The sequence below is a fragment of the Sphaerodactylus townsendi genome, linkage group LG06 (assembly GCF_021028975.2).
Source record: "Sphaerodactylus townsendi isolate TG3544 linkage group LG06, MPM_Stown_v2.3, whole genome shotgun sequence".
Lineage (NCBI taxonomy): Eukaryota > Metazoa > Chordata > Lepidosauria > Squamata > Sphaerodactylidae > Sphaerodactylus > Sphaerodactylus townsendi.
In genome coordinates, this window is record NC_059430.1 from 128,118,816 (window position 1) to 128,145,989 (window position 27,174).

The window sequence follows — 27,174 nt, forward strand, 5'->3', positions numbered from 1 at the left end:
CCCACCCCCCCCCCCCCCCACCCCCCCCCCCCCCCACCCCCCCCCCCCCCCACCCCCCCCCCCCCCCACCCCCCCCCCCCCCCACCCCCCCCCCCCCCCACCCCCCCCCCCCCCCACCCCCCCCCCCCCCCACCCCCCCCCCCCCCCACCCCCCCCCCCCCCCACCCCCCCCCCCCCCCACCCCCCCCCCCCCCCACCCCCCCCCCCCCCCACCCCCCCCCCCCCCCACCCCCCCCCCCCCCCACCCCCCCCCCCCCCCACCCCCCCCCCCCCCCACCCCCCCCCCCCCCCACCCCCCCCCCCCCCCACCCCCCCCCCCCCCCACCCCCCCCCCCCCCCACCCCCCCCCCCCCCCACCCCCCCCCCCCCCCACCCCCCCCCCCCCCCACCCCCCCCCCCCCCCACCCCCCCCCCCCCCCACCCCCCCCCCCCCCCACCCCCCCCCCCCCCCACCCCCCCCCCCCCCCACCCCCCCCCCCCCCCACCCCCCCCCCCCCCCACCCCCCCCCCCCCCCACCCCCCCCCCCCCCCACCCCCCCCCCCCCCCACCCCCCCCCCCCCCCACCCCCCCCCCCCCCCACCCCCCCCCCCCCCCACCCCCCCCCCCCCCCACCCCCCCCCCCCCCCACCCCCCCCCCCCCCCACCCCCCCCCCCCCCCACCCCCCCCCCCCCCCACCCCCCCCCCCCCCCACCCCCCCCCCCCCCCACCCCCCCCCCCCCCCACCCCCCCCCCCCCCCACCCCCCCCCCCCCCCACCCCCCCCCCCCCCCACCCCCCCCCCCCCCCACCCCCCCCCCCCCCCACCCCCCCCCCCCCCCACCCCCCCCCCCCCCCACCCCCCCCCCCCCCCACCCCCCCCCCCCCCCACCCCCCCCCCCCCCCACCCCCCCCCCCCCCCACCCCCCCCCCCCCCCACCCCCCCCCCCCCCCACCCCCCCCCCCCCCCACCCCCCCCCCCCCCCACCCCCCCCCCCCCCCACCCCCCCCCCCCCCCACCCCCCCCCCCCCCCACCCCCCCCCCCCCCCACCCCCCCCCCCCCCCACCCCCCCCCCCCCCCACCCCCCCCCCCCCCCACCCCCCCCCCCCCCCACCCCCCCCCCCCCCCACCCCCCCCCCCCCCCACCCCCCCCCCCCCCCACCCCCCCCCCCCCCCACCCCCCCCCCCCCCCACCCCCCCCCCCCCCCACCCCCCCCCCCCCCCACCCCCCCCCCCCCCCACCCCCCCCCCCCCCCACCCCCCCCCCCCCCCACCCCCCCCCCCCCCCACCCCCCCCCCCCCCCACCCCCCCCCCCCCCCACCCCCCCCCCCCCCCACCCCCCCCCCCCCCCACCCCCCCCCCCCCCCACCCCCCCCCCCCCCCACCCCCCCCCCCCCCCACCCCCCCCCCCCCCCACCCCCCCCCCCCCCCACCCCCCCCCCCCCCCACCCCCCCCCCCCCCCACCCCCCCCCCCCCCCACCCCCCCCCCCCCCCACCCCCCCCCCCCCCCACCCCCCCCCCCCCCCACCCCCCCCCCCCCCCACCCCCCCCCCCCCCCACCCCCCCCCCCCCCCACCCCCCCCCCCCCCCACCCCCCCCCCCCCCCACCCCCCCCCCCCCCCACCCCCCCCCCCCCCCACCCCCCCCCCCCCCCACCCCCCCCCCCCCCCACCCCCCCCCCCCCCCACCCCCCCCCCCCCCCACCCCCCCCCCCCCCCACCCCCCCCCCCCCCCACCCCCCCCCCCCCCCACCCCCCCCCCCCCCCACCCCCCCCCCCCCCCACCCCCCCCCCCCCCCACCCCCCCCCCCCCCCACCCCCCCCCCCCCCCACCCCCCCCCCCCCCCACCCCCCCCCCCCCCCACCCCCCCCCCCCCCCACCCCCCCCCCCCCCCACCCCCCCCCCCCCCCACCCCCCCCCCCCCCCACCCCCCCCCCCCCCCACCCCCCCCCCCCCCCACCCCCCCCCCCCCCCACCCCCCCCCCCCCCCACCCCCCCCCCCCCCCACCCCCCCCCCCCCCCACCCCCCCCCCCCCCCACCCCCCCCCCCCCCCACCCCCCCCCCCCCCCACCCCCCCCCCCCCCCACCCCCCCCCCCCCCCACCCCCCCCCCCCCCCACCCCCCCCCCCCCCCACCCCCCCCCCCCCCCACCCCCCCCCCCCCCCACCCCCCCCCCCCCCCACCCCCCCCCCCCCCCACCCCCCCCCCCCCCCACCCCCCCCCCCCCCCACCCCCCCCCCCCCCCACCCCCCCCCCCCCCCACCCCCCCCCCCCCCCACCCCCCCCCCCCCCCACCCCCCCCCCCCCCCACCCCCCCCCCCCCCCACCCCCCCCCCCCCCCACCCCCCCCCCCCCCCACCCCCCCCCCCCCCCACCCCCCCCCCCCCCCACCCCCCCCCCCCCCCACCCCCCCCCCCCCCCACCCCCCCCCCCCCCCACCCCCCCCCCCCCCCACCCCCCCCCCCCCCCACCCCCCCCCCCCCCCACCCCCCCCCCCCCCCACCCCCCCCCCCCCCCACCCCCCCCCCCCCCCACCCCCCCCCCCCCCCACCCCCCCCCCCCCCCACCCCCCCCCCCCCCCACCCCCCCCCCCCCCCACCCCCCCCCCCCCCCACCCCCCCCCCCCCCCACCCCCCCCCCCCCCCACCCCCCCCCCCCCCCACCCCCCCCCCCCCCCACCCCCCCCCCCCCCCACCCCCCCCCCCCCCCACCCCCCCCCCCCCCCACCCCCCCCCCCCCCCACCCCCCCCCCCCCCCACCCCCCCCCCCCCCCACCCCCCCCCCCCCCCACCCCCCCCCCCCCCCACCCCCCCCCCCCCCCACCCCCCCCCCCCCCCACCCCCCCCCCCCCCCACCCCCCCCCCCCCCCACCCCCCCCCCCCCCCACCCCCCCCCCCCCCCACCCCCCCCCCCCCCCACCCCCCCCCCCCCCCACCCCCCCCCCCCCCCACCCCCCCCCCCCCCCACCCCCCCCCCCCCCCACCCCCCCCCCCCCCCACCCCCCCCCCCCCCCACCCCCCCCCCCCCCCACCCCCCCCCCCCCCCACCCCCCCCCCCCCCCACCCCCCCCCCCCCCCACCCCCCCCCCCCCCCACCCCCCCCCCCCCCCACCCCCCCCCCCCCCCACCCCCCCCCCCCCCCACCCCCCCCCCCCCCCACCCCCCCCCCCCCCCACCCCCCCCCCCCCCCACCCCCCCCCCCCCCCACCCCCCCCCCCCCCCACCCCCCCCCCCCCCCACCCCCCCCCCCCCCCACCCCCCCCCCCCCCCACCCCCCCCCCCCCCCACCCCCCCCCCCCCCCACCCCCCCCCCCCCCCACCCCCCCCCCCCCCCACCCCCCCCCCCCCCCACCCCCCCCCCCCCCCACCCCCCCCCCCCCCCACCCCCCCCCCCCCCCACCCCCCCCCCCCCCCACCCCCCCCCCCCCCCACCCCCCCCCCCCCCCACCCCCCCCCCCCCCCACCCCCCCCCCCCCCCACCCCCCCCCCCCCCCACCCCCCCCCCCCCCCACCCCCCCCCCCCCCCACCCCCCCCCCCCCCCACCCCCCCCCCCCCCCACCCCCCCCCCCCCCCACCCCCCCCCCCCCCCACCCCCCCCCCCCCCCACCCCCCCCCCCCCCCACCCCCCCCCCCCCCCACCCCCCCCCCCCCCCACCCCCCCCCCCCCCCACCCCCCCCCCCCCCCACCCCCCCCCCCCCCCACCCCCCCCCCCCCCCACCCCCCCCCCCCCCCACCCCCCCCCCCCCCCACCCCCCCCCCCCCCCACCCCCCCCCCCCCCCACCCCCCCCCCCCCCCACCCCCCCCCCCCCCCACCCCCCCCCCCCCCCACCCCCCCCCCCCCCCACCCCCCCCCCCCCCCACCCCCCCCCCCCCCCACCCCCCCCCCCCCCCACCCCCCCCCCCCCCCACCCCCCCCCCCCCCCACCCCCCCCCCCCCCCACCCCCCCCCCCCCCCACCCCCCCCCCCCCCCACCCCCCCCCCCCCCCACCCCCCCCCCCCCCCACCCCCCCCCCCCCCCACCCCCCCCCCCCCCCACCCCCCCCCCCCCCCACCCCCCCCCCCCCCCACCCCCCCCCCCCCCCACCCCCCCCCCCCCCCACCCCCCCCCCCCCCCACCCCCCCCCCCCCCCACCCCCCCCCCCCCCCACCCCCCCCCCCCCCCACCCCCCCCCCCCCCCACCCCCCCCCCCCCCCACCCCCCCCCCCCCCCACCCCCCCCCCCCCCCACCCCCCCCCCCCCCCACCCCCCCCCCCCCCCACCCCCCCCCCCCCCCACCCCCCCCCCCCCCCACCCCCCCCCCCCCCCACCCCCCCCCCCCCCCACCCCCCCCCCCCCCCACCCCCCCCCCCCCCCACCCCCCCCCCCCCCCACCCCCCCCCCCCCCCACCCCCCCCCCCCCCCACCCCCCCCCCCCCCCACCCCCCCCCCCCCCCACCCCCCCCCCCCCCCACCCCCCCCCCCCCCCACCCCCCCCCCCCCCCACCCCCCCCCCCCCCCACCCCCCCCCCCCCCCACCCCCCCCCCCCCCCACCCCCCCCCCCCCCCACCCCCCCCCCCCCCCACCCCCCCCCCCCCCCACCCCCCCCCCCCCCCACCCCCCCCCCCCCCCACCCCCCCCCCCCCCCACCCCCCCCCCCCCCCACCCCCCCCCCCCCCCACCCCCCCCCCCCCCCACCCCCCCCCCCCCCCACCCCCCCCCCCCCCCACCCCCCCCCCCCCCCACCCCCCCCCCCCCCCACCCCCCCCCCCCCCCACCCCCCCCCCCCCCCACCCCCCCCCCCCCCCACCCCCCCCCCCCCCCACCCCCCCCCCCCCCCACCCCCCCCCCCCCCCACCCCCCCCCCCCCCCACCCCCCCCCCCCCCCACCCCCCCCCCCCCCCACCCCCCCCCCCCCCCACCCCCCCCCCCCCCCACCCCCCCCCCCCCCCACCCCCCCCCCCCCCCACCCCCCCCCCCCCCCACCCCCCCCCCCCCCCACCCCCCCCCCCCCCCACCCCCCCCCCCCCCCACCCCCCCCCCCCCCCACCCCCCCCCCCCCCCACCCCCCCCCCCCCCCACCCCCCCCCCCCCCCACCCCCCCCCCCCCCCACCCCCCCCCCCCCCCACCCCCCCCCCCCCCCACCCCCCCCCCCCCCCACCCCCCCCCCCCCCCACCCCCCCCCCCCCCCACCCCCCCCCCCCCCCACCCCCCCCCCCCCCCACCCCCCCCCCCCCCCACCCCCCCCCCCCCCCACCCCCCCCCCCCCCCACCCCCCCCCCCCCCCACCCCCCCCCCCCCCCACCCCCCCCCCCCCCCACCCCCCCCCCCCCCCACCCCCCCCCCCCCCCACCCCCCCCCCCCCCCACCCCCCCCCCCCCCCACCCCCCCCCCCCCCCACCCCCCCCCCCCCCCACCCCCCCCCCCCCCCACCCCCCCCCCCCCCCACCCCCCCCCCCCCCCACCCCCCCCCCCCCCCACCCCCCCCCCCCCCCACCCCCCCCCCCCCCCACCCCCCCCCCCCCCCACCCCCCCCCCCCCCCACCCCCCCCCCCCCCCACCCCCCCCCCCCCCCACCCCCCCCCCCCCCCACCCCCCCCCCCCCCCACCCCCCCCCCCCCCCACCCCCCCCCCCCCCCACCCCCCCCCCCCCCCACCCCCCCCCCCCCCCACCCCCCCCCCCCCCCACCCCCCCCCCCCCCCACCCCCCCCCCCCCCCACCCCCCCCCCCCCCCACCCCCCCCCCCCCCCACCCCCCCCCCCCCCCACCCCCCCCCCCCCCCACCCCCCCCCCCCCCCACCCCCCCCCCCCCCCACCCCCCCCCCCCCCCACCCCCCCCCCCCCCCACCCCCCCCCCCCCCCACCCCCCCCCCCCCCCACCCCCCCCCCCCCCCACCCCCCCCCCCCCCCACCCCCCCCCCCCCCCACCCCCCCCCCCCCCCACCCCCCCCCCCCCCCACCCCCCCCCCCCCCCACCCCCCCCCCCCCCCACCCCCCCCCCCCCCCACCCCCCCCCCCCCCCACCCCCCCCCCCCCCCACCCCCCCCCCCCCCCACCCCCCCCCCCCCCCACCCCCCCCCCCCCCCACCCCCCCCCCCCCCCACCCCCCCCCCCCCCCACCCCCCCCCCCCCCCACCCCCCCCCCCCCCCACCCCCCCCCCCCCCCACCCCCCCCCCCCCCCACCCCCCCCCCCCCCCACCCCCCCCCCCCCCCACCCCCCCCCCCCCCCACCCCCCCCCCCCCCCACCCCCCCCCCCCCCCACCCCCCCCCCCCCCCACCCCCCCCCCCCCCCACCCCCCCCCCCCCCCACCCCCCCCCCCCCCCACCCCCCCCCCCCCCCACCCCCCCCCCCCCCCACCCCCCCCCCCCCCCACCCCCCCCCCCCCCCACCCCCCCCCCCCCCCACCCCCCCCCCCCCCCACCCCCCCCCCCCCCCACCCCCCCCCCCCCCCACCCCCCCCCCCCCCCACCCCCCCCCCCCCCCACCCCCCCCCCCCCCCACCCCCCCCCCCCCCCACCCCCCCCCCCCCCCACCCCCCCCCCCCCCCACCCCCCCCCCCCCCCACCCCCCCCCCCCCCCACCCCCCCCCCCCCCCACCCCCCCCCCCCCCCACCCCCCCCCCCCCCCACCCCCCCCCCCCCCCACCCCCCCCCCCCCCCACCCCCCCCCCCCCCCACCCCCCCCCCCCCCCACCCCCCCCCCCCCCCACCCCCCCCCCCCCCCACCCCCCCCCCCCCCCACCCCCCCCCCCCCCCACCCCCCCCCCCCCCCACCCCCCCCCCCCCCCACCCCCCCCCCCCCCCACCCCCCCCCCCCCCCACCCCCCCCCCCCCCCACCCCCCCCCCCCCCCACCCCCCCCCCCCCCCACCCCCCCCCCCCCCCACCCCCCCCCCCCCCCACCCCCCCCCCCCCCCACCCCCCCCCCCCCCCACCCCCCCCCCCCCCCACCCCCCCCCCCCCCCACCCCCCCCCCCCCCCACCCCCCCCCCCCCCCACCCCCCCCCCCCCCCACCCCCCCCCCCCCCCACCCCCCCCCCCCCCCACCCCCCCCCCCCCCCACCCCCCCCCCCCCCCACCCCCCCCCCCCCCCACCCCCCCCCCCCCCCACCCCCCCCCCCCCCCACCCCCCCCCCCCCCCACCCCCCCCCCCCCCCACCCCCCCCCCCCCCCACCCCCCCCCCCCCCCACCCCCCCCCCCCCCCACCCCCCCCCCCCCCCACCCCCCCCCCCCCCCACCCCCCCCCCCCCCCACCCCCCCCCCCCCCCACCCCCCCCCCCCCCCACCCCCCCCCCCCCCCACCCCCCCCCCCCCCCACCCCCCCCCCCCCCCACCCCCCCCCCCCCCCACCCCCCCCCCCCCCCACCCCCCCCCCCCCCCACCCCCCCCCCCCCCCACCCCCCCCCCCCCCCACCCCCCCCCCCCCCCACCCCCCCCCCCCCCCACCCCCCCCCCCCCCCACCCCCCCCCCCCCCCACCCCCCCCCCCCCCCACCCCCCCCCCCCCCCACCCCCCCCCCCCCCCACCCCCCCCCCCCCCCACCCCCCCCCCCCCCCACCCCCCCCCCCCCCCACCCCCCCCCCCCCCCACCCCCCCCCCCCCCCACCCCCCCCCCCCCCCACCCCCCCCCCCCCCCACCCCCCCCCCCCCCCACCCCCCCCCCCCCCCACCCCCCCCCCCCCCCACCCCCCCCCCCCCCCACCCCCCCCCCCCCCCACCCCCCCCCCCCCCCACCCCCCCCCCCCCCCACCCCCCCCCCCCCCCACCCCCCCCCCCCCCCACCCCCCCCCCCCCCCACCCCCCCCCCCCCCCACCCCCCCCCCCCCCCACCCCCCCCCCCCCCCACCCCCCCCCCCCCCCACCCCCCCCCCCCCCCACCCCCCCCCCCCCCCACCCCCCCCCCCCCCCACCCCCCCCCCCCCCCACCCCCCCCCCCCCCCACCCCCCCCCCCCCCCACCCCCCCCCCCCCCCACCCCCCCCCCCCCCCACCCCCCCCCCCCCCCACCCCCCCCCCCCCCCACCCCCCCCCCCCCCCACCCCCCCCCCCCCCCACCCCCCCCCCCCCCCACCCCCCCCCCCCCCCACCCCCCCCCCCCCCCACCCCCCCCCCCCCCCACCCCCCCCCCCCCCCACCCCCCCCCCCCCCCACCCCCCCCCCCCCCCACCCCCCCCCCCCCCCACCCCCCCCCCCCCCCACCCCCCCCCCCCCCCACCCCCCCCCCCCCCCACCCCCCCCCCCCCCCACCCCCCCCCCCCCCCACCCCCCCCCCCCCCCACCCCCCCCCCCCCCCACCCCCCCCCCCCCCCACCCCCCCCCCCCCCCACCCCCCCCCCCCCCCACCCCCCCCCCCCCCCACCCCCCCCCCCCCCCACCCCCCCCCCCCCCCACCCCCCCCCCCCCCCACCCCCCCCCCCCCCCACCCCCCCCCCCCCCCACCCCCCCCCCCCCCCACCCCCCCCCCCCCCCACCCCCCCCCCCCCCCACCCCCCCCCCCCCCCACCCCCCCCCCCCCCCACCCCCCCCCCCCCCCACCCCCCCCCCCCCCCACCCCCCCCCCCCCCCACCCCCCCCCCCCCCCACCCCCCCCCCCCCCCACCCCCCCCCCCCCCCACCCCCCCCCCCCCCCACCCCCCCCCCCCCCCACCCCCCCCCCCCCCCACCCCCCCCCCCCCCCACCCCCCCCCCCCCCCACCCCCCCCCCCCCCCACCCCCCCCCCCCCCCACCCCCCCCCCCCCCCACCCCCCCCCCCCCCCACCCCCCCCCCCCCCCACCCCCCCCCCCCCCCACCCCCCCCCCCCCCCACCCCCCCCCCCCCCCACCCCCCCCCCCCCCCACCCCCCCCCCCCCCCACCCCCCCCCCCCCCCACCCCCCCCCCCCCCCACCCCCCCCCCCCCCCACCCCCCCCCCCCCCCACCCCCCCCCCCCCCCACCCCCCCCCCCCCCCACCCCCCCCCCCCCCCACCCCCCCCCCCCCCCACCCCCCCCCCCCCCCACCCCCCCCCCCCCCCACCCCCCCCCCCCCCCACCCCCCCCCCCCCCCACCCCCCCCCCCCCCCACCCCCCCCCCCCCCCACCCCCCCCCCCCCCCACCCCCCCCCCCCCCCACCCCCCCCCCCCCCCACCCCCCCCCCCCCCCACCCCCCCCCCCCCCCACCCCCCCCCCCCCCCACCCCCCCCCCCCCCCACCCCCCCCCCCCCCCACCCCCCCCCCCCCCCACCCCCCCCCCCCCCCACCCCCCCCCCCCCCCACCCCCCCCCCCCCCCACCCCCCCCCCCCCCCACCCCCCCCCCCCCCCACCCCCCCCCCCCCCCACCCCCCCCCCCCCCCACCCCCCCCCCCCCCCACCCCCCCCCCCCCCCACCCCCCCCCCCCCCCACCCCCCCCCCCCCCCACCCCCCCCCCCCCCCACCCCCCCCCCCCCCCACCCCCCCCCCCCCCCACCCCCCCCCCCCCCCACCCCCCCCCCCCCCCACCCCCCCCCCCCCCCACCCCCCCCCCCCCCCACCCCCCCCCCCCCCCACCCCCCCCCCCCCCCACCCCCCCCCCCCCCCACCCCCCCCCCCCCCCACCCCCCCCCCCCCCCACCCCCCCCCCCCCCCACCCCCCCCCCCCCCCACCCCCCCCCCCCCCCACCCCCCCCCCCCCCCACCCCCCCCCCCCCCCACCCCCCCCCCCCCCCACCCCCCCCCCCCCCCACCCCCCCCCCCCCCCACCCCCCCCCCCCCCCACCCCCCCCCCCCCCCACCCCCCCCCCCCCCCACCCCCCCCCCCCCCCACCCCCCCCCCCCCCCACCCCCCCCCCCCCCCACCCCCCCCCCCCCCCACCCCCCCCCCCCCCCACCCCCCCCCCCCCCCACCCCCCCCCCCCCCCACCCCCCCCCCCCCCCACCCCCCCCCCCCCCCACCCCCCCCCCCCCCCACCCCCCCCCCCCCCCACCCCCCCCCCCCCCCACCCCCCCCCCCCCCCACCCCCCCCCCCCCCCACCCCCCCCCCCCCCCACCCCCCCCCCCCCCCACCCCCCCCCCCCCCCACCCCCCCCCCCCCCCACCCCCCCCCCCCCCCACCCCCCCCCCCCCCCACCCCCCCCCCCCCCCACCCCCCCCCCCCCCCACCCCCCCCCCCCCCCACCCCCCCCCCCCCCCACCCCCCCCCCCCCCCACCCCCCCCCCCCCCCACCCCCCCCCCCCCCCACCCCCCCCCCCCCCCACCCCCCCCCCCCCCCACCCCCCCCCCCCCCCACCCCCCCCCCCCCCCACCCCCCCCCCCCCCCACCCCCCCCCCCCCCCACCCCCCCCCCCCCCCACCCCCCCCCCCCCCCACCCCCCCCCCCCCCCACCCCCCCCCCCCCCCACCCCCCCCCCCCCCCACCCCCCCCCCCCCCCACCCCCCCCCCCCCCCACCCCCCCCCCCCCCCACCCCCCCCCCCCCCCACCCCCCCCCCCCCCCACCCCCCCCCCCCCCCACCCCCCCCCCCCCCCACCCCCCCCCCCCCCCACCCCCCCCCCCCCCCACCCCCCCCCCCCCCCACCCCCCCCCCCCCCCACCCCCCCCCCCCCCCACCCCCCCCCCCCCCCACCCCCCCCCCCCCCCACCCCCCCCCCCCCCCACCCCCCCCCCCCCCCACCCCCCCCCCCCCCCACCCCCCCCCCCCCCCACCCCCCCCCCCCCCCACCCCCCCCCCCCCCCACCCCCCCCCCCCCCCACCCCCCCCCCCCCCCACCCCCCCCCCCCCCCACCCCCCCCCCCCCCCACCCCCCCCCCCCCCCACCCCCCCCCCCCCCCACCCCCCCCCCCCCCCACCCCCCCCCCCCCCCACCCCCCCCCCCCCCCACCCCCCCCCCCCCCCACCCCCCCCCCCCCCCACCCCCCCCCCCCCCCACCCCCCCCCCCCCCCACCCCCCCCCCCCCCCACCCCCCCCCCCCCCCACCCCCCCCCCCCCCCACCCCCCCCCCCCCCCACCCCCCCCCCCCCCCACCCCCCCCCCCCCCCACCCCCCCCCCCCCCCACCCCCCCCCCCCCCCACCCCCCCCCCCCCCCACCCCCCCCCCCCCCCACCCCCCCCCCCCCCCACCCCCCCCCCCCCCCACCCCCCCCCCCCCCCACCCCCCCCCCCCCCCACCCCCCCCCCCCCCCACCCCCCCCCCCCCCCACCCCCCCCCCCCCCCACCCCCCCCCCCCCCCACCCCCCCCCCCCCCCACCCCCCCCCCCCCCCACCCCCCCCCCCCCCCACCCCCCCCCCCCCCCACCCCCCCCCCCCCCCACCCCCCCCCCCCCCCACCCCCCCCCCCCCCCACCCCCCCCCCCCCCCACCCCCCCCCCCCCCCACCCCCCCCCCCCCCCACCCCCCCCCCCCCCCACCCCCCCCCCCCCCCACCCCCCCCCCCCCCCACCCCCCCCCCCCCCCACCCCCCCCCCCCCCCACCCCCCCCCCCCCCCACCCCCCCCCCCCCCCACCCCCCCCCCCCCCCACCCCCCCCCCCCCCCACCCCCCCCCCCCCCCACCCCCCCCCCCCCCCACCCCCCCCCCCCCCCACCCCCCCCCCCCCCCACCCCCCCCCCCCCCCACCCCCCCCCCCCCCCACCCCCCCCCCCCCCCACCCCCCCCCCCCCCCACCCCCCCCCCCCCCCACCCCCCCCCCCCCCCACCCCCCCCCCCCCCCACCCCCCCCCCCCCCCACCCCCCCCCCCCCCCACCCCCCCCCCCCCCCACCCCCCCCCCCCCCCACCCCCCCCCCCCCCCACCCCCCCCCCCCCCCACCCCCCCCCCCCCCCACCCCCCCCCCCCCCCACCCCCCCCCCCCCCCACCCCCCCCCCCCCCCACCCCCCCCCCCCCCCACCCCCCCCCCCCCCCACCCCCCCCCCCCCCCACCCCCCCCCCCCCCCACCCCCCCCCCCCCCCACCCCCCCCCCCCCCCACCCCCCCCCCCCCCCACCCCCCCCCCCCCCCACCCCCCCCCCCCCCCACCCCCCCCCCCCCCCACCCCCCCCCCCCCCCACCCCCCCCCCCCCCCACCCCCCCCCCCCCCCACCCCCCCCCCCCCCCACCCCCCCCCCCCCCCACCCCCCCCCCCCCCCACCCCCCCCCCCCCCCACCCCCCCCCCCCCCCACCCCCCCCCCCCCCCACCCCCCCCCCCCCCCACCCCCCCCCCCCCCCACCCCCCCCCCCCCCCACCCCCCCCCCCCCCCACCCCCCCCCCCCCCCACCCCCCCCCCCCCCCACCCCCCCCCCCCCCCACCCCCCCCCCCCCCCACCCCCCCCCCCCCCCACCCCCCCCCCCCCCCACCCCCCCCCCCCCCCACCCCCCCCCCCCCCCACCCCCCCCCCCCCCCACCCCCCCCCCCCCCCACCCCCCCCCCCCCCCACCCCCCCCCCCCCCCACCCCCCCCCCCCCCCACCCCCCCCCCCCCCCACCCCCCCCCCCCCCCACCCCCCCCCCCCCCCACCCCCCCCCCCCCCCACCCCCCCCCCCCCCCACCCCCCCCCCCCCCCACCCCCCCCCCCCCCCACCCCCCCCCCCCCCCACCCCCCCCCCCCCCCACCCCCCCCCCCCCCCACCCCCCCCCCCCCCCACCCCCCCCCCCCCCCACCCCCCCCCCCCCCCACCCCCCCCCCCCCCCACCCCCCCCCCCCCCCACCCCCCCCCCCCCCCACCCCCCCCCCCCCCCACCCCCCCCCCCCCCCACCCCCCCCCCCCCCCACCCCCCCCCCCCCCCACCCCCCCCCCCCCCCACCCCCCCCCCCCCCCACCCCCCCCCCCCCCCACCCCCCCCCCCCCCCACCCCCCCCCCCCCCCACCCCCCCCCCCCCCCACCCCCCCCCCCCCCCACCCCCCCCCCCCCCCACCCCCCCCCCCCCCCACCCCCCCCCCCCCCCACCCCCCCCCCCCCCCACCCCCCCCCCCCCCCACCCCCCCCCCCCCCCACCCCCCCCCCCCCCCACCCCCCCCCCCCCCCACCCCCCCCCCCCCCCACCCCCCCCCCCCCCCACCCCCCCCCCCCCCCACCCCCCCCCCCCCCCACCCCCCCCCCCCCCCACCCCCCCCCCCCCCCACCCCCCCCCCCCCCCACCCCCCCCCCCCCCCACCCCCCCCCCCCCCCACCCCCCCCCCCCCCCACCCCCCCCCCCCCCCACCCCCCCCCCCCCCCACCCCCCCCCCCCCCCACCCCCCCCCCCCCCCACCCCCCCCCCCCCCCACCCCCCCCCCCCCCCACCCCCCCCCCCCCCCACCCCCCCCCCCCCCCACCCCCCCCCCCCCCCACCCCCCCCCCCCCCCACCCCCCCCCCCCCCCACCCCCCCCCCCCCCCACCCCCCCCCCCCCCCACCCCCCCCCCCCCCCACCCCCCCCCCCCCCCACCCCCCCCCCCCCCCACCCCCCCCCCCCCCCACCCCCCCCCCCCCCCACCCCCCCCCCCCCCCACCCCCCCCCCCCCCCACCCCCCCCCCCCCCCACCCCCCCCCCCCCCCACCCCCCCCCCCCCCCACCCCCCCCCCCCCCCACCCCCCCCCCCCCCCACCCCCCCCCCCCCCCACCCCCCCCCCCCCCCACCCCCCCCCCCCCCCACCCCCCCCCCCCCCCACCCCCCCCCCCCCCCACCCCCCCCCCCCCCCACCCCCCCCCCCCCCCACCCCCCCCCCCCCCCACCCCCCCCCCCCCCCACCCCCCCCCCCCCCCACCCCCCCCCCCCCCCACCCCCCCCCCCCCCCACCCCCCCCCCCCCCCACCCCCCCCCCCCCCCACCCCCCCCCCCCCCCACCCCCCCCCCCCCCCACCCCCCCCCCCCCCCACCCCCCCCCCCCCCCACCCCCCCCCCCCCCCACCCCCCCCCCCCCCCACCCCCCCCCCCCCCCACCCCCCCCCCCCCCCACCCCCCCCCCCCCCCACCCCCCCCCCCCCCCACCCCCCCCCCCCCCCACCCCCCCCCCCCCCCACCCCCCCCCCCCCCCACCCCCCCCCCCCCCCACCCCCCCCCCCCCCCACCCCCCCCCCCCCCCACCCCCCCCCCCCCCCACCCCCCCCCCCCCCCACCCCCCCCCCCCCCCACCCCCCCCCCCCCCCACCCCCCCCCCCCCCCACCCCCCCCCCCCCCCACCCCCCCCCCCCCCCACCCCCCCCCCCCCCCACCCCCCCCCCCCCCCACCCCCCCCCCCCCCCACCCCCCCCCCCCCCCACCCCCCCCCCCCCCCACCCCCCCCCCCCCCCACCCCCCCCCCCCCCCACCCCCCCCCCCCCCCACCCCCCCCCCCCCCCACCCCCCCCCCCCCCCACCCCCCCCCCCCCCCACCCCCCCCCCCCCCCACCCCCCCCCCCCCCCACCCCCCCCCCCCCCCACCCCCCCCCCCCCCCACCCCCCCCCCCCCCCACCCCCCCCCCCCCCCACCCCCCCCCCCCCCCACCCCCCCCCCCCCCCACCCCCCCCCCCCCCCACCCCCCCCCCCCCCCACCCCCCCCCCCCCCCACCCCCCCCCCCCCCCACCCCCCCCCCCCCCCACCCCCCCCCCCCCCCACCCCCCCCCCCCCCCACCCCCCCCCCCCCCCACCCCCCCCCCCCCCCACCCCCCCCCCCCCCCACCCCCCCCCCCCCCCACCCCCCCCCCCCCCCACCCCCCCCCCCCCCCACCCCCCCCCCCCCCCACCCCCCCCCCCCCCCACCCCCCCCCCCCCCCACCCCCCCCCCCCCCCACCCCCCCCCCCCCCCACCCCCCCCCCCCCCCACCCCCCCCCCCCCCCACCCCCCCCCCCCCCCACCCCCCCCCCCCCCCACCCCCCCCCCCCCCCACCCCCCCCCCCCCCCACCCCCCCCCCCCCCCACCCCCCCCCCCCCCCACCCCCCCCCCCCCCCACCCCCCCCCCCCCCCACCCCCCCCCCCCCCCACCCCCCCCCCCCCCCACCCCCCCCCCCCCCCACCCCCCCCCCCCCCCACCCCCCCCCCCCCCCACCCCCCCCCCCCCCCACCCCCCCCCCCCCCCACCCCCCCCCCCCCCCACCCCCCCCCCCCCCCACCCCCCCCCCCCCCCACCCCCCCCCCCCCCCACCCCCCCCCCCCCCCACCCCCCCCCCCCCCCACCCCCCCCCCCCCCCACCCCCCCCCCCCCCCACCCCCCCCCCCCCCCACCCCCCCCCCCCCCCACCCCCCCCCCCCCCCACCCCCCCCCCCCCCCACCCCCCCCCCCCCCCACCCCCCCCCCCCCCCACCCCCCCCCCCCCCCACCCCCCCCCCCCCCCACCCCCCCCCCCCCCCACCCCCCCCCCCCCCCACCCCCCCCCCCCCCCACCCCCCCCCCCCCCCACCCCCCCCCCCCCCCACCCCCCCCCCCCCCCACCCCCCCCCCCCCCCACCCCCCCCCCCCCCCACCCCCCCCCCCCCCCACCCCCCCCCCCCCCCACCCCCCCCCCCCCCCACCCCCCCCCCCCCCCACCCCCCCCCCCCCCCACCCCCCCCCCCCCCCACCCCCCCCCCCCCCCACCCCCCCCCCCCCCCACCCCCCCCCCCCCCCACCCCCCCCCCCCCCCACCCCCCCCCCCCCCCACCCCCCCCCCCCCCCACCCCCCCCCCCCCCCACCCCCCCCCCCCCCCACCCCCCCCCCCCCCCACCCCCCCCCCCCCCCACCCCCCCCCCCCCCCACCCCCCCCCCCCCCCACCCCCCCCCCCCCCCACCCCCCCCCCCCCCCACCCCCCCCCCCCCCCACCCCCCCCCCCCCCCACCCCCCCCCCCCCCCACCCCCCCCCCCCCCCACCCCCCCCCCCCCCCACCCCCCCCCCCCCCCACCCCCCCCCCCCCCCACCCCCCCCCCCCCCCACCCCCCCCCCCCCCCACCCCCCCCCCCCCCCACCCCCCCCCCCCCCCACCCCCCCCCCCCCCCACCCCCCCCCCCCCCCACCCCCCCCCCCCCCCACCCCCCCCCCCCCCCACCCCCCCCCCCCCCCACCCCCCCCCCCCCCCACCCCCCCCCCCCCCCACCCCCCCCCCCCCCCACCCCCCCCCCCCCCCACCCCCCCCCCCCCCCACCCCCCCCCCCCCCCACCCCCCCCCCCCCCCACCCCCCCCCCCCCCCACCCCCCCCCCCCCCCACCCCCCCCCCCCCCCACCCCCCCCCCCCCCCACCCCCCCCCCCCCCCACCCCCCCCCCCCCCCACCCCCCCCCCCCCCCACCCCCCCCCCCCCCCACCCCCCCCCCCCCCCACCCCCCCCCCCCCCCACCCCCCCCCCCCCCCACCCCCCCCCCCCCCCACCCCCCCCCCCCCCCACCCCCCCCCCCCCCCACCCCCCCCCCCCCCCACCCCCCCCCCCCCCCACCCCCCCCCCCCCCCACCCCCCCCCCCCCCCACCCCCCCCCCCCCCCACCCCCCCCCCCCCCCACCCCCCCCCCCCCCCACCCCCCCCCCCCCCCACCCCCCCCCCCCCCCACCCCCCCCCCCCCCCACCCCCCCCCCCCCCCACCCCCCCCCCCCCCCACCCCCCCCCCCCCCCACCCCCCCCCCCCCCCACCCCCCCCCCCCCCCACCCCCCCCCCCCCCCACCCCCCCCCCCCCCCACCCCCCCCCCCCCCCACCCCCCCCCCCCCCCACCCCCCCCCCCCCCCACCCCCCCCCCCCCCCACCCCCCCCCCCCCCCACCCCCCCCCCCCCCCACCCCCCCCCCCCCCCACCCCCCCCCCCCCCCACCCCCCCCCCCCCCCACCCCCCCCCCCCCCCACCCCCCCCCCCCCCCACCCCCCCCCCCCCCCACCCCCCCCCCCCCCCACCCCCCCCCCCCCCCACCCCCCCCCCCCCCCACCCCCCCCCCCCCCCACCCCCCCCCCCCCCCACCCCCCCCCCCCCCCACCCCCCCCCCCCCCCACCCCCCCCCCCCCCCACCCCCCCCCCCCCCCACCCCCCCCCCCCCCCACCCCCCCCCCCCCCCACCCCCCCCCCCCCCCACCCCCCCCCCCCCCCACCCCCCCCCCCCCCCACCCCCCCCCCCCCCCACCCCCCCCCCCCCCCACCCCCCCCCCCCCCCACCCCCCCCCCCCCCCACCCCCCCCCCCCCCCACCCCCCCCCCCCCCCACCCCCCCCCCCCCCCACCCCCCCCCCCCCCCACCCCCCCCCCCCCCCACCCCCCCCCCCCCCCACCCCCCCCCCCCCCCACCCCCCCCCCCCCCCACCCCCCCCCCCCCCCACCCCCCCCCCCCCCCACCCCCCCCCCCCCCCACCCCCCCCCCCCCCCACCCCCCCCCCCCCCCACCCCCCCCCCCCCCCACCCCCCCCCCCCCCCACCCCCCCCCCCCCCCACCCCCCCCCCCCCCCACCCCCCCCCCCCCCCACCCCCCCCCCCCCCCACCCCCCCCCCCCCCCACCCCCCCCCCCCCCCACCCCCCCCCCCCCCCACCCCCCCCCCCCCCCACCCCCCCCCCCCCCCACCCCCCCCCCCCCCCACCCCCCCCCCCCCCCACCCCCCCCCCCCCCCACCCCCCCCCCCCCCCACCCCCCCCCCCCCCCACCCCCCCCCCCCCCCACCCCCCCCCCCCCCCACCCCCCCCCCCCCCCACCCCCCCCCCCCCCCACCCCCCCCCCCCCCCACCCCCCCCCCCCCCCACCCCCCCCCCCCCCCACCCCCCCCCCCCCCCACCCCCCCCCCCCCCCACCCCCCCCCCCCCCCACCCCCCCCCCCCCCCACCCCCCCCCCCCCCCACCCCCCCCCCCCCCCACCCCCCCCCCCCCCCACCCCCCCCCCCCCCCACCCCCCCCCCCCCCCACCCCCCCCCCCCCCCACCCCCCCCCCCCCCCACCCCCCCCCCCCCCCACCCCCCCCCCCCCCCACCCCCCCCCCCCCCCACCCCCCCCCCCCCCCACCCCCCCCCCCCCCCACCCCCCCCCCCCCCCACCCCCCCCCCCCCCCACCCCCCCCCCCCCCCACCCCCCCCCCCCCCCACCCCCCCCCCCCCCCACCCCCCCCCCCCCCCACCCCCCCCCCCCCCCACCCCCCCCCCCCCCCACCCCCCCCCCCCCCCACCCCCCCCCCCCCCCACCCCCCCCCCCCCCCACCCCCCCCCCCCCCCACCCCCCCCCCCCCCCACCCCCCCCCCCCCCCACCCCCCCCCCCCCCCACCCCCCCCCCCCCCCACCCCCCCCCCCCCCCACCCCCCCCCCCCCCCACCCCCCCCCCCCCCCACCCCCCCCCCCCCCCACCCCCCCCCCCCCCCACCCCCCCCCCCCCCCACCCCCCCCCCCCCCCACCCCCCCCCCCCCCCACCCCCCCCCCCCCCCACCCCCCCCCCCCCCCACCCCCCCCCCCCCCCACCCCCCCCCCCCCCCACCCCCCCCCCCCCCCACCCCCCCCCCCCCCCACCCCCCCCCCCCCCCACCCCCCCCCCCCCCCACCCCCCCCCCCCCCCACCCCCCCCCCCCCCCACCCCCCCCCCCCCCCACCCCCCCCCCCCCCCACCCCCCCCCCCCCCCACCCCCCCCCCCCCCCACCCCCCCCCCCCCCCACCCCCCCCCCCCCCCACCCCCCCCCCCCCCCACCCCCCCCCCCCCCCACCCCCCCCCCCCCCCACCCCCCCCCCCCCCCACCCCCCCCCCCCCCCACCCCCCCCCCCCCCCACCCCCCCCCCCCCCCACCCCCCCCCCCCCCCACCCCCCCCCCCCCCCACCCCCCCCCCCCCCCACCCCCCCCCCCCCCCACCCCCCCCCCCCCCCACCCCCCCCCCCCCCCACCCCCCCCCCCCCCCACCCCCCCCCCCCCCCACCCCCCCCCCCCCCCACCCCCCCCCCCCCCCACCCCCCCCCCCCCCCACCCCCCCCCCCCCCCACCCCCCCCCCCCCCCACCCCCCCCCCCCCCCACCCCCCCCCCCCCCCACCCCCCCCCCCCCCCACCCCCCCCCCCCCCCACCCCCCCCCCCCCCCACCCCCCCCCCCCCCCACCCCCCCCCCCCCCCACCCCCCCCCCCCCCCACCCCCCCCCCCCCCCACCCCCCCCCCCCCCCACCCCCCCCCCCCCCCACCCCCCCCCCCCCCCACCCCCCCCCCCCCCCACCCCCCCCCCCCCCCACCCCCCCCCCCCCCCACCCCCCCCCCCCCCCACCCCCCCCCCCCCCCACCCCCCCCCCCCCCCACCCCCCCCCCCCCCCACCCCCCCCCCCCCCCACCCCCCCCCCCCCCCACCCCCCCCCCCCCCCACCCCCCCCCCCCCCCACCCCCCCCCCCCCCCACCCCCCCCCCCCCCCACCCCCCCCCCCCCCCACCCCCCCCCCCCCCCACCCCCCCCCCCCCCCACCCCCCCCCCCCCCCACCCCCCCCCCCCCCCACCCCCCCCCCCCCCCACCCCCCCCCCCCCCCACCCCCCCCCCCCCCCACCCCCCCCCCCCCCCACCCCCCCCCCCCCCCACCCCCCCCCCCCCCCACCCCCCCCCCCCCCCACCCCCCCCCCCCCCCACCCCCCCCCCCCCCCACCCCCCCCCCCCCCCACCCCCCCCCCCCCCCACCCCCCCCCCCCCCCACCCCCCCCCCCCCCCACCCCCCCCCCCCCCCACCCCCCCCCCCCCCCACCCCCCCCCCCCCCCACCCCCCCCCCCCCCCACCCCCCCCCCCCCCCACCCCCCCCCCCCCCCACCCCCCCCCCCCCCCACCCCCCCCCCCCCCCACCCCCCCCCCCCCCCACCCCCCCCCCCCCCCACCCCCCCCCCCCCCCACCCCCCCCCCCCCCCACCCCCCCCCCCCCCCACCCCCCCCCCCCCCCACCCCCCCCCCCCCCCACCCCCCCCCCCCCCCACCCCCCCCCCCCCCCACCCCCCCCCCCCCCCACCCCCCCCCCCCCCCACCCCCCCCCCCCCCCACCCCCCCCCCCCCCCACCCCCCCCCCCCCCCACCCCCCCCCCCCCCCACCCCCCCCCCCCCCCACCCCCCCCCCCCCCCACCCCCCCCCCCCCCCACCCCCCCCCCCCCCCACCCCCCCCCCCCCCCACCCCCCCCCCCCCCCACCCCCCCCCCCCCCCACCCCCCCCCCCCCCCACCCCCCCCCCCCCCCACCCCCCCCCCCCCCCACCCCCCCCCCCCCCCACCCCCCCCCCCCCCCACCCCCCCCCCCCCCCACCCCCCCCCCCCCCCACCCCCCCCCCCCCCCACCCCCCCCCCCCCCCACCCCCCCCCCCCCCCACCCCCCCCCCCCCCCACCCCCCCCCCCCCCCACCCCCCCCCCCCCCCACCCCCCCCCCCCCCCACCCCCCCCCCCCCCCACCCCCCCCCCCCCCCACCCCCCCCCCCCCCCACCCCCCCCCCCCCCCACCCCCCCCCCCCCCCACCCCCCCCCCCCCCCACCCCCCCCCCCCCCCACCCCCCCCCCCCCCCACCCCCCCCCCCCCCCACCCCCCCCCCCCCCCACCCCCCCCCCCCCCCACCCCCCCCCCCCCCCACCCCCCCCCCCCCCCACCCCCCCCCCCCCCCACCCCCCCCCCCCCCCACCCCCCCCCCCCCCCACCCCCCCCCCCCCCCACCCCCCCCCCCCCCCACCCCCCCCCCCCCCCACCCCCCCCCCCCCCCACCCCCCCCCCCCCCCACCCCCCCCCCCCCCCACCCCCCCCCCCCCCCACCCCCCCCCCCCCCCACCCCCCCCCCCCCCCACCCCCCCCCCCCCCCACCCCCCCCCCCCCCCACCCCCCCCCCCCCCCACCCCCCCCCCCCCCCACCCCCCCCCCCCCCCACCCCCCCCCCCCCCCACCCCCCCCCCCCCCCACCCCCCCCCCCCCCCACCCCCCCCCCCCCCCACCCCCCCCCCCCCCCACCCCCCCCCCCCCCCACCCCCCCCCCCCCCCACCCCCCCCCCCCCCCACCCCCCCCCCCCCCCACCCCCCCCCCCCCCCACCCCCCCCCCCCCCCACCCCCCCCCCCCCCCACCCCCCCCCCCCCCCACCCCCCCCCCCCCCCACCCCCCCCCCCCCCCACCCCCCCCCCCCCCCACCCCCCCCCCCCCCCACCCCCCCCCCCCCCCACCCCCCCCCCCCCCCACCCCCCCCCCCCCCCACCCCCCCCCCCCCCCACCCCCCCCCCCCCCCACCCCCCCCCCCCCCCACCCCCCCCCCCCCCCACCCCCCCCCCCCCCCACCCCCCCCCCCCCCCACCCCCCCCCCCCCCCACCCCCCCCCCCCCCCACCCCCCCCCCCCCCCACCCCCCCCCCCCCCCACCCCCCCCCCCCCCCACCCCCCCCCCCCCCCACCCCCCCCCCCCCCCACCCCCCCCCCCCCCCACCCCCCCCCCCCCCCACCCCCCCCCCCCCCCACCCCCCCCCCCCCCCACCCCCCCCCCCCCCCACCCCCCCCCCCCCCCACCCCCCCCCCCCCCCACCCCCCCCCCCCCCCACCCCCCCCCCCCCCCACCCCCCCCCCCCCCCACCCCCCCCCCCCCCCACCCCCCCCCCCCCCCACCCCCCCCCCCCCCCACCCCCCCCCCCCCCCACCCCCCCCCCCCCCCACCCCCCCCCCCCCCCACCCCCCCCCCCCCCCACCCCCCCCCCCCCCCACCCCCCCCCCCCCCCACCCCCCCCCCCCCCCACCCCCCCCCCCCCCCACCCCCCCCCCCCCCCACCCCCCCCCCCCCCCACCCCCCCCCCCCCCCACCCCCCCCCCCCCCCACCCCCCCCCCCCCCCACCCCCCCCCCCCCCCACCCCCCCCCCCCCCCACCCCCCCCCCCCCCCACCCCCCCCCCCCCCCACCCCCCCCCCCCCCCACCCCCCCCCCCCCCCACCCCCCCCCCCCCCCACCCCCCCCCCCCCCCACCCCCCCCCCCCCCCACCCCCCCCCCCCCCCACCCCCCCCCCCCCCCACCCCCCCCCCCCCCCACCCCCCCCCCCCCCCACCCCCCCCCCCCCCCACCCCCCCCCCCCCCCACCCCCCCCCCCCCCCACCCCCCCCCCCCCCCACCCCCCCCCCCCCCCACCCCCCCCCCCCCCCACCCCCCCCCCCCCCCACCCCCCCCCCCCCCCACCCCCCCCCCCCCCCACCCCCCCCCCCCCCCACCCCCCCCCCCCCCCACCCCCCCCCCCCCCCACCCCCCCCCCCCCCCACCCCCCCCCCCCCCCACCCCCCCCCCCCCCCACCCCCCCCCCCCCCCACCCCCCCCCCCCCCCACCCCCCCCCCCCCCCACCCCCCCCCCCCCCCACCCCCCCCCCCCCCCACCCCCCCCCCCCCCCACCCCCCCCCCCCCCCACCCCCCCCCCCCCCCACCCCCCCCCCCCCCCACCCCCCCCCCCCCCCACCCCCCCCCCCCCCCACCCCCCCCCCCCCCCACCCCCCCCCCCCCCCACCCCCCCCCCCCCCCACCCCCCCCCCCCCCCACCCCCCCCCCCCCCCACCCCCCCCCCCCCCCACCCCCCCCCCCCCCCACCCCCCCCCCCCCCCACCCCCCCCCCCCCCCACCCCCCCCCCCCCCCACCCCCCCCCCCCCCCACCCCCCCCCCCCCCCACCCCCCCCCCCCCCCACCCCCCCCCCCCCCCACCCCCCCCCCCCCCCACCCCCCCCCCCCCCCACCCCCCCCCCCCCCCACCCCCCCCCCCCCCCACCCCCCCCCCCCCCCACCCCCCCCCCCCCCCACCCCCCCCCCCCCCCACCCCCCCCCCCCCCCACCCCCCCCCCCCCCCACCCCCCCCCCCCCCCACCCCCCCCCCCCCCCACCCCCCCCCCCCCCCACCCCCCCCCCCCCCCACCCCCCCCCCCCCCCACCCCCCCCCCCCCCCACCCCCCCCCCCCCCCACCCCCCCCCCCCCCCACCCCCCCCCCCCCCCACCCCCCCCCCCCCCCACCCCCCCCCCCCCCCACCCCCCCCCCCCCCCACCCCCCCCCCCCCCCACCCCCCCCCCCCCCCACCCCCCCCCCCCCCCACCCCCCCCCCCCCCCACCCCCCCCCCCCCCCACCCCCCCCCCCCCCCACCCCCCCCCCCCCCCACCCCCCCCCCCCCCCACCCCCCCCCCCCCCCACCCCCCCCCCCCCCCACCCCCCCCCCCCCCCACCCCCCCCCCCCCCCACCCCCCCCCCCCCCCACCCCCCCCCCCCCCCACCCCCCCCCCCCCCCACCCCCCCCCCCCCCCACCCCCCCCCCCCCCCACCCCCCCCCCCCCCCACCCCCCCCCCCCCCCACCCCCCCCCCCCCCCACCCCCCCCCCCCCCCACCCCCCCCCCCCCCCACCCCCCCCCCCCCCCACCCCCCCCCCCCCCCACCCCCCCCCCCCCCCACCCCCCCCCCCCCCCACCCCCCCCCCCCCCCACCCCCCCCCCCCCCCACCCCCCCCCCCCCCCACCCCCCCCCCCCCCCACCCCCCCCCCCCCCCACCCCCCCCCCCCCCCACCCCCCCCCCCCCCCACCCCCCCCCCCCCCCACCCCCCCCCCCCCCCACCCCCCCCCCCCCCCACCCCCCCCCCCCCCCACCCCCCCCCCCCCCCACCCCCCCCCCCCCCCACCCCCCCCCCCCCCCACCCCCCCCCCCCCCCACCCCCCCCCCCCCCCACCCCCCCCCCCCCCCACCCCCCCCCCCCCCCACCCCCCCCCCCCCCCACCCCCCCCCCCCCCCACCCCCCCCCCCCCCCACCCCCCCCCCCCCCCACCCCCCCCCCCCCCCACCCCCCCCCCCCCCCACCCCCCCCCCCCCCCACCCCCCCCCCCCCCCACCCCCCCCCCCCCCCACCCCCCCCCCCCCCCACCCCCCCCCCCCCCCACCCCCCCCCCCCCCCACCCCCCCCCCCCCCCACCCCCCCCCCCCCCCACCCCCCCCCCCCCCCACCCCCCCCCCCCCCCACCCCCCCCCCCCCCCACCCCCCCCCCCCCCCACCCCCCCCCCCCCCCACCCCCCCCCCCCCCCACCCCCCCCCCCCCCCACCCCCCCCCCCCCCCACCCCCCCCCCCCCCCACCCCCCCCCCCCCCCACCCCCCCCCCCCCCCACCCCCCCCCCCCCCCACCCCCCCCCCCCCCCACCCCCCCCCCCCCCCACCCCCCCCCCCCCCCACCCCCCCCCCCCCCCACCCCCCCCCCCCCCCACCCCCCCCCCCCCCCACCCCCCCCCCCCCCCACCCCCCCCCCCCCCCACCCCCCCCCCCCCCCACCCCCCCCCCCCCCCACCCCCCCCCCCCCCCACCCCCCAGGGAATTGTAGTCCCTAACATCTGGAGTGCCAAAGGTTCGCCACCACGGGACTACACCGTAGCCACAGGAGGCCACTACGGATCACGAAGCTGAAGGGATCTTTGAACCCTTCTACTCCAACCCCTGCCGCTCAGTGGAGGAAAGGCGAAGTGAGAACACGTTAGAAACACAACTGCCCAGCTTCTGTCTGAGCAGTGTGATGCATTTTTCAGTCTTGGGGCCCTGAACCACAGTTAATTGTTTTTACACATAGTTTCAGAGGGTAGCTGCGTTGGACGCCAGAAACAAAAGAAATCAACTGAAATAATGCATTTTCCTTGAAACTGTACATGAGTCAGCAGTGTGATGCAGCAGCCAAGAAAGCCACCCCCCCCCACCCCCCCCCCCCCCCCCCCCCCCCCCCCCCCACCCACCCCCCCCCCCTCCCCCCCCCCCCCCCCCCCCCCCCCCCCCCCACCCCCCCCCCATCCCATCAGCCCCTGCCAGCATGGGCAATTGGCCATGCTGGCAGGGGCTGATGGGAATTGTAGTACCTAACATCTGGAGTGCCAAAGGTTCGCCACCACGGGAGTAGGAAGTACTGTTGGGAGAGGGCGAATCCTCGCTGCTTTTCTTCCTGGGTTCTACACCTGTCAGTTTCTTTGACTAACAGATGGGTGTTGAGCGCAGGCTCAGATATCAGATGAGAATTCTGCTTTCATCCCTGGCCGGCAGACTCAGAAGGGCCTGTGGATGGGGTGGATGTGAAGTCATTTCCGTCTCGTGGCCTTCTCTGCAGTTCAGATAGCGGGAAAACATCACGAGGGGCTCTAACTTGAGTTTTCCAGCGTGGCCGAGCACACGCTGGCCGCAGAAGGCGGCCCGTTCCGAGCGCTCCGTCACCATCCCCTCTTTCTTCTCCAGCCGCAGGGAATGCTTTCTGCCAGGCCGCTCAGCTACATCTCCAGCTGCAGAACAAACACGACGCGGCCACCAGCTTCGTGGATGCCGGCAACGCTTTCAAGAAAGCTGACCCGCAAGGTGGGTGCGCGCCTGTCGCAGCTGTGGCGAGGTCCCAGCTGCTGAAGTAGAAGGGTGGTGTTCAGAGGTGGGATCCAGCAGGTTCTCACCAGTTCCCGAGAGTGGGTTACTCATTATTTGTGTGTGCCGAGAGGGGGTTGCTAATTGGGTCCGCTTTTCCGCCTCCACGCCCTCGCCTCCCCCAGAGGCCTCCTGCCTTTGAATGTGAAGGTCCCATATAGCAATTGCGACTAATAATGTAGCTCCCTGAACTGGTTGAATCCCTTTCAGGTCCTGCAATTCATTGATTCTCAGCCTTTCGCGCCTTTTATCTCACCAGTCTCTATCAAAGAACCTGTGTGTTTCACCATTGCTGTGTTCAGATTTGTGAGTTGGGGCATTTTCTATAACGTGATGACGATTTAGAAATGACCTGGTGCAATTTTTTTTTAGCAAACCTGCTTTCTTACCTTAACAGTCTTCTGTGGCAGCATACTTTATTCTCCTCTGGGAGTGCTGTGTGCCATAACATGTATAGATTATAACTGGCATTCTGTTGATGATTCTTGTAAGACAGCATGGTGTGGTGGTTAAGAGCAGGTGGATTCTAATCTGGAGAACCGGGTTTGATTCCCACTCCTCCACCTGAGTGGCAGAGGCTTATCTGGTGAACCAGATGTGTTTTCCACTCCTACATTCCTGCTGGGTGACCTTGGGCTAGTCACAGTTCTCTCTGAACTCTTTCTGCCCCATCTACCTCACAAGCAGAGGTGGGATCCAGCAGGTTCTCACCAGTTCCTGAGAGTGGGTTGCTAATTATTTGTGTGTGCCGAGAGGGGGTTACTAATTGGGTCAAGCACACTCCTCCATGTACTTGCCTCCCTGAGAGGCCTACTGCGCTTTGAACGTGAAGGCAAAGGAGTTCCACATAGCAATATCGCGATATAATAATGTCAGCCCCCCTGAACTGGGTTAATCCCTTTCAGGTACCGCAATTCACTGATTCTCAGCCTTTTGTGCCTTTTATCTCACCAGTCTCTATCAAAGAACCTGTGTGTTTCACCATTGCTGTGTTCAGATTTGTGAGTTGGGGCATTTTCTATAAAGTGATGATGATTTAGAAATGACCTGGTGCAAAAAAAATGGGGGGGGGGTCGTGGTGGAGTGGCTGCCCATGTGGGGGGGCATCCAACTCAGGTTTTGCCCAGGGCTCAGGTTTGCCCAGGTACGCCTCTGCCCCCTTTGCTGAGGGGGGGCTGGCGAGGCAACCTGTTACTAAAATTTTTGGATCCCACCACCTGTGGTGTTTGGGAGAGGTGCAGGCATTGCTCCTAAATCCAAATACTCTGAGCATCTGGGGGCTGAATTCCTTGTTTCACCTAATTAAATCTGTGAACTCTTTAAAAATGTCGAATCTGGTCCTTCTTGGGGCACAGTACGCTAGAGCACCCTGGGGTTTACTGAATCAGCGACTCTTTCCTGAAGAGAAGAGGAAGAAGAAAGAGGAAGAAGAAGAGTTGGATTTATATTCCCCTCCTTTCTCTCCTGTAAGGAGACTCGAAGGGGCTGACAATCTCCTTTCCCTTCCCCTCCCCCCCCACAACAAACACCTGGTGAGGTGGGTGGGGTTGAAGAAATCTAAGAAGAAAAAGATTTAGATTTATGCCCAGTTTTCCTCAACTGTAAGGACACCTTGTGAGGTAGGGAATGAGAGAGTCTGGTAGCCTTATCAATCATATCCTCCCCCAGCTCCATGGATCTAAGTGGTGGCGGGCAGTTGAAATTAAAATACTTTCCCTGGGATTCTCCTGGGATTCTTTGCAAATGCTACCCCCTTCTGAACTCTTTTTTCAACTAAAAAGGCGACTCCTTGACCAGGAGCTACAAGTTCTACAAGACCGAGCGCGAAGTAATCGTTCCCCCTTCTTTGTCAACATCAAATTCAAAACCAATCTGATGGCAGACTATCTGAGTATACTCCAAGAGCCCAAGCTTAGATGGGTATACACAAGGGCTCGTTGTAATTCCTTCCCTTGTTCTGTACTCCAAGGGAGGTTTCTTAAAATTGACTCGCAAGAGCGGA

The 27,174-nt window shown here is 88.9% G+C and overlaps 1 protein-coding gene across 1 annotated transcript in view; it reads left to right on the forward strand.

Annotated features, from left to right (window-relative positions):
- Positions 1–27,174, forward strand: part of NAPA (NSF attachment protein alpha) — a 54,839-nt gene that overhangs the window by 6,690 nt on the left and 20,975 nt on the right. Inside the window, exon 2 of the mRNA XM_048501725.1 lies at positions 24,946–25,112. Coding sequence (XP_048357682.1) covers positions 24,946–25,112 — 167 coding nt within the window. The remainder of the gene's footprint in view (positions 1–24,945; positions 25,113–27,174) is intronic.